We start from the raw sequence: 4972 nt of genomic DNA, 5'->3' as shown, positions 1-4972 counted from the left end.
CAAACATGACAATGACGAACCTAATAAGAAGACCTGGGAACCGAATACACCATTGGGTTCCGAAGTGAAGAAGCTTGGAATCGAATACGATGGCTGGAAACGAATACAACAAGTGATGGGAACCGAATACTCCCTGTGTAACTGAATACAACACCCTTCATTTTCATGTGCTTCACCGGAACCGAATACTCCGAAGCGTAACCGAATACAACACCTTCAATTTCACCTACTTCACTAGAATTGAATACTTCAAAGCGTAACTGAATACAGCGGGCTTCATTTCTCCTCTTCAACCACATGCTTCATCTTCACCCAACAAATTACTTACCTTCAAAACAGACCACCCCCTTCTTCGTCTTCAACACTCACACACGGCCACAGATATGCCTCTAACCTACAACAACAAATCAACATCTCACAAAAAACCAATACCTGATATGAACTTCGTTCCTCTCAACCCAGAAAAATTTAGCTCATCTCATACACCACACTCCCACACTCGTACACTCGCTTATTTGCCTCACACCAACTTCTGTTGTCTCGAACCAAATGAGCTTAAGTAAATACACACACCAAACAAATGTGCCTACCCATGTTCTTATTAATAGAGGTCTTCGTGGTCCAATTCAAAATTCAAACACTCACCAGCTCACCACCATTATTTGGCCATGAATTTTTGCATCACTCTTTCCAACACTCCAGTGTAAGGTTGTGTCAAGCAGAGAATCTTATGTTTGCATAATCCAGCCAACTAGGGCTGCCAAAGTAAACATAGTATTGCTTATTATGCATGGACTTTGTCCAAGAGTATAAAAGTTACTCCTTACATGTGCAGATTGTTGTACTATAAATATTTTTAATTTTATGGGTATTGGGAATCCTATAGGTAATATTTTATGTTATTATATACATGGTATTTTAAAAATGCATGAGAGCAAATATGTCATTGTGATTTAAATCCATGCAAATCATTTCACTTCAGCGAAGAAGTCAAAATCATGCAATCTCACAAATCCATCTCTTTCCATCGTCTTCAATCTGTGCAAACGAATGTGAATGATAACTTAATTCCTTGCTCACAAAATTGTATAAACAGTGAAATCGTTTCAAACGAACACAGCGTAAATATCCATGAAAAATACTTGGAGATTATTTTTATATCTTTGAATATCCATAAATACAATACAAATCGAACAAGTCATATCAAAATATAAAATATAAAATATTTATCTTTAAATAAATTACTTACTAAAATGATACAATACAAATCGAACAAGTCATATCAAAATGTAAAACTTAAAATATTTATCCTTTTGAAAATAAGTTCAATTTTATAGACCTAAATAAAAAAATGAAAACATATCAAATTTTAAATAATTCTAGTAATTTTTTTTCACTAATAACTTTATTTTGCTTACTTCATTTTTTTTTTAAAAAAATCTAAAATAATACTAAAATGAAACTTATCAACAATTATTTTTCATAAAAAATATAAAAAAAAGTAATTATGAACATATAATAAGTATTTATGAATTATCGTATTGGTCCCATTAGCAAAATATAACCAAATATCTATACTTGTTAACTGTAAATATTAATTAAAAATATTTGTGTAGTATCTGTAACGAATTTTATGAACCTTATATGAATTTGTCATGACTGTCTAGTGGATTGGATAAGTTCCTGGATTAAAATGTCTGATGAAATAAAAATAATTATTAAAAATCTGATGAAGTGAAAACAATTTAATATTTAATATTGAAGCATATTGATTGAGAAAATTCTCACACGAACCTTAAAACTAATAAACTAACTATACAAATTATTTATAATTTTCACATAATCAAAATATTGCAGTTAAAATGAGAGAAATATATATATAGCGAAAAGTTATAGACATTTGATCTTATATATATCTGGGCATATGCTATGGACTTGAACTCATCTTATCTTGACATATCCATTCTTACCAACAACACTAGACAGTGGACACAATCATGCCACGCAAGCATAAGAACAAGCCCTTTCTCTCTCTCTCATCATGTCATAAACACTGAAATGATCATCTTTTAATGTAACATTTTTGTGTTTCATCGGTCACAAAATGGCTGCAACTGCTGCAGGCATAGCTTCCTTGTTTTCTTCTTCCATTAACAACATCAAATGTCTTCGTTCCAAGCACTGCTCCATGATGGATCCCCTTATGACAGCAATGCCGTCAAACCGCATGTCACACTTGGTCGAACCTTTGTCCATCGGAGGTACCATGTCGCATAGGTTGTGGTGGCCTAGAATCTCTGCTGCTGTTGCACAAGAAGAGCTGGTTGCTGCGGATGATGCTGGTTTCGTTGAAGAAGAGAATGAAGGGGAAGTGGTGGCAGAACAAGACTCAGATGAATCCTTTGCTGACACTAAGCTTTATTTTGGGAATTTGCCTTATAGTGTTGATAGTGCCAAACTTGCAGGGCTAATTCAGGATTATGGTAGCGCAGAACTAATTGAGGTATTTATGCAATTCATTGAGTTTAACATCTATAAATTGTCAAGCTAAAAAGTTCAACACAATCTATGGTATAACTCAACAAATTCACACAATTTATGGTTGAAAAGATAGAGTAAAGAGGGCATAAACTATATACTCATTCTTATACTCTTAGGCCTTTATCTGCTTGAGCAAATTATACAGCTTGAAATTGGATGCATGAGTTCTATAAGATTGTATACTGGGAGTAAATTTATAGATTTCTTTTATTTAAATTCTTCTTGGTTTGAAGTTGTATTGTGTCCACTGATTTATGAACATATGGCAGCGTTCAATTGATTGTGTTGCATGTTGTCACTTCATAGAGCAAAATTCTATGCTAGCATACATCTCTCAAACTTGCAACTCATTGATCCAAGTTGCATTTAACGATTCAGTAAAGTTGATGATTTATATATATACATATATATTTAGGTTCTATACGACAGGGACACTGGAAAAAGTAGAGGCTTTGCATTTGTGACAATGAGTTGCATTGAAGACTGTAATACAGTGATAGAAAATCTTGACGGAAAAGTAAGGATTACTGTGACATTCCTCTCTCCAGCATTATCTCACATGCTATGTTTAATTGGTTTGTTCTGATGATACCCTTTTGCATGCTGAGTTTTGTGAATGTAACTTCACAGGAATTCATGGGCAGAACCCTGAGGGTGAACTTCTCTAACAAACCAAAGCCAAAAGAACCCTTGTACCCTGAAACTGAGCATAAACTCTTTGTCGGGAATCTGTCATGGTCAGTAACTAATGAGATTTTGACACAAGCCTTTCAAGAATATGGAACAGTGGTTGGAGCTAGGGTCTTATATGATGGAGAAACTGGAAGGTCACGTGGCTATGGATTTGTTTGCTTTTCAACAAAAGCAGAGATGGAATCTGCTCTGGAAGCCTTGAATGATGTGGTATTTTACTCCCCAGCACTTCATTCTTGTACTGGTTGTGCTTTTCTAAACTGAGAAATATTTTATGGCTTTTCTATAGACAAAACTTTAGGTGATTTTATAACAACTTTTCAACCGGAGTTGAAATTTTGAAGTGTTAGAAATCCCACGTCGACTAAAAAGAAACGAGTTTGTTATATAAATAGATACAAGGTTTAAATCTTTTTCTGGTCCCTACGTTATAAGTTGGTGTTCAGTTTAGTCTCCGCTTTTAAAAATATCAACCTTTGGTCCCTAAGTTATAAAAAATGTATCAAATCAGTCCCAGCCGTTAATGAAATCAATGAAATATGTACCAAGTTGCCATCCAGATATAGAGATTTTGCAACCTTCAAAGAGTCCACAAGTATGAAATAATATAGATGAGACTGATTTGATACATATTTGATTGAGTTAGACTTAAAATCTAATTCTTAAGATAGTATTATAATCATCCAAAATTTATATAAGATTTGTTGTTTGATGAAACTATTGGACTATGTAGTCATACACTCACTATAAAACCAGTAAAACAGTTTGTCAATGTCATTCATTCAATCACAAACCATCATTAGTATGGTTTTTAAGATTATCATTATTAAAGTTACCAAACTCATTATGAAGGTTGGTTTGTGATTGACACATAGTGCAGATTTATTTGCTTATATAAGATGCAAAACATGAATGTTATTTTGGTTATTGATATCAGGAACTAGAAGGAAGGGCTATGCGTGTGAGTTTGGCTCAAGGAAAACGAGCACAAGGCTAATAGAAAGCTGGGAAGTATGAGATGAGAAATGTTGAACAATGGTGCCATAGAAAAAAGAGAAGGAGATGCTTATATACCAACCATGATGCACATAACTGCTGCAATCTGATGATGAATTCCTTTTCATTTCTTGTGGTGTATTGTATAAATTATTTACTCCCATTTTCAGTAGATCTGCTGACCACAATGCTATTATATTGTTTTTAACATTTTTTTTGCTGATACTACTAACATTGGCCAATGAAATGAAAAACTTTAAAAATACCTATTCATTGCTGCAAACCATTACAAATGAGTTATTTTTCAAACTACTTTCATCTTAACTGTTGAACTAAATATATATTCCACACTCTTTCGGACGAAAGAAGTTTAGAACATGATTTATAAGATTTCAATAATGATAGTGAATCAATTACTACCATCTGGTTTCCAAGAAAATGTGAGAAATGTCATTGTGCTTTTTAATCGCCATGAGCTAAAGAAAGCAAAATTTTCTGGTAAAAACTCAAAAATTGAGAAAGAGGCTCTAAATCTAAGAACTTTGAGACTTCATGCAACTATAAAAATAAAAATAAACTCCAAAATACTTGAATCAACAAGATAAAGTCAATGTTGAGATCCTCTAATAACTAGCTACCAAAGTACACCATATTCAACCACAAAGTTCAAAGTTCATGGATAGGATGATAAAAGAAGATAACACTTTAAGGAAGAAGATTATGCTACTTTGGAAATTAAAAT

The 4972-nt window shown here is 33.2% G+C and overlaps 1 protein-coding gene across 1 annotated transcript; it reads left to right on the top strand.

Moving 5' to 3' along the window:
• Positions 1-1977: 1977 nt before the first annotated feature.
• Positions 1978-4495, top strand: LOC106772777 (28 kDa ribonucleoprotein, chloroplastic). The gene is made up of 4 exons (XM_014659363.2): positions 1978-2503; positions 2957-3058; positions 3172-3444; positions 4172-4495. Exons 1-4 carry the CDS (start codon positions 2105-2107, stop codon positions 4229-4231), a joined length of 834 nt encoding a protein of 277 aa, XP_014514849.1. The 5' UTR covers positions 1978-2104; the 3' UTR covers positions 4232-4495.
• Positions 4496-4972: the final 477 nt, after the last annotated feature.

This window comes from Vigna radiata, chromosome 8, assembly GCF_000741045.1.
Source record: "Vigna radiata var. radiata cultivar VC1973A chromosome 8, Vradiata_ver6, whole genome shotgun sequence".
Classification (NCBI taxonomy): Eukaryota; Viridiplantae; Streptophyta; class Magnoliopsida; order Fabales; family Fabaceae; genus Vigna; species Vigna radiata.
Note: the sequence above shows the minus strand (reverse complement) of the source record. Positions and strands in the feature narration are given on the sequence as shown.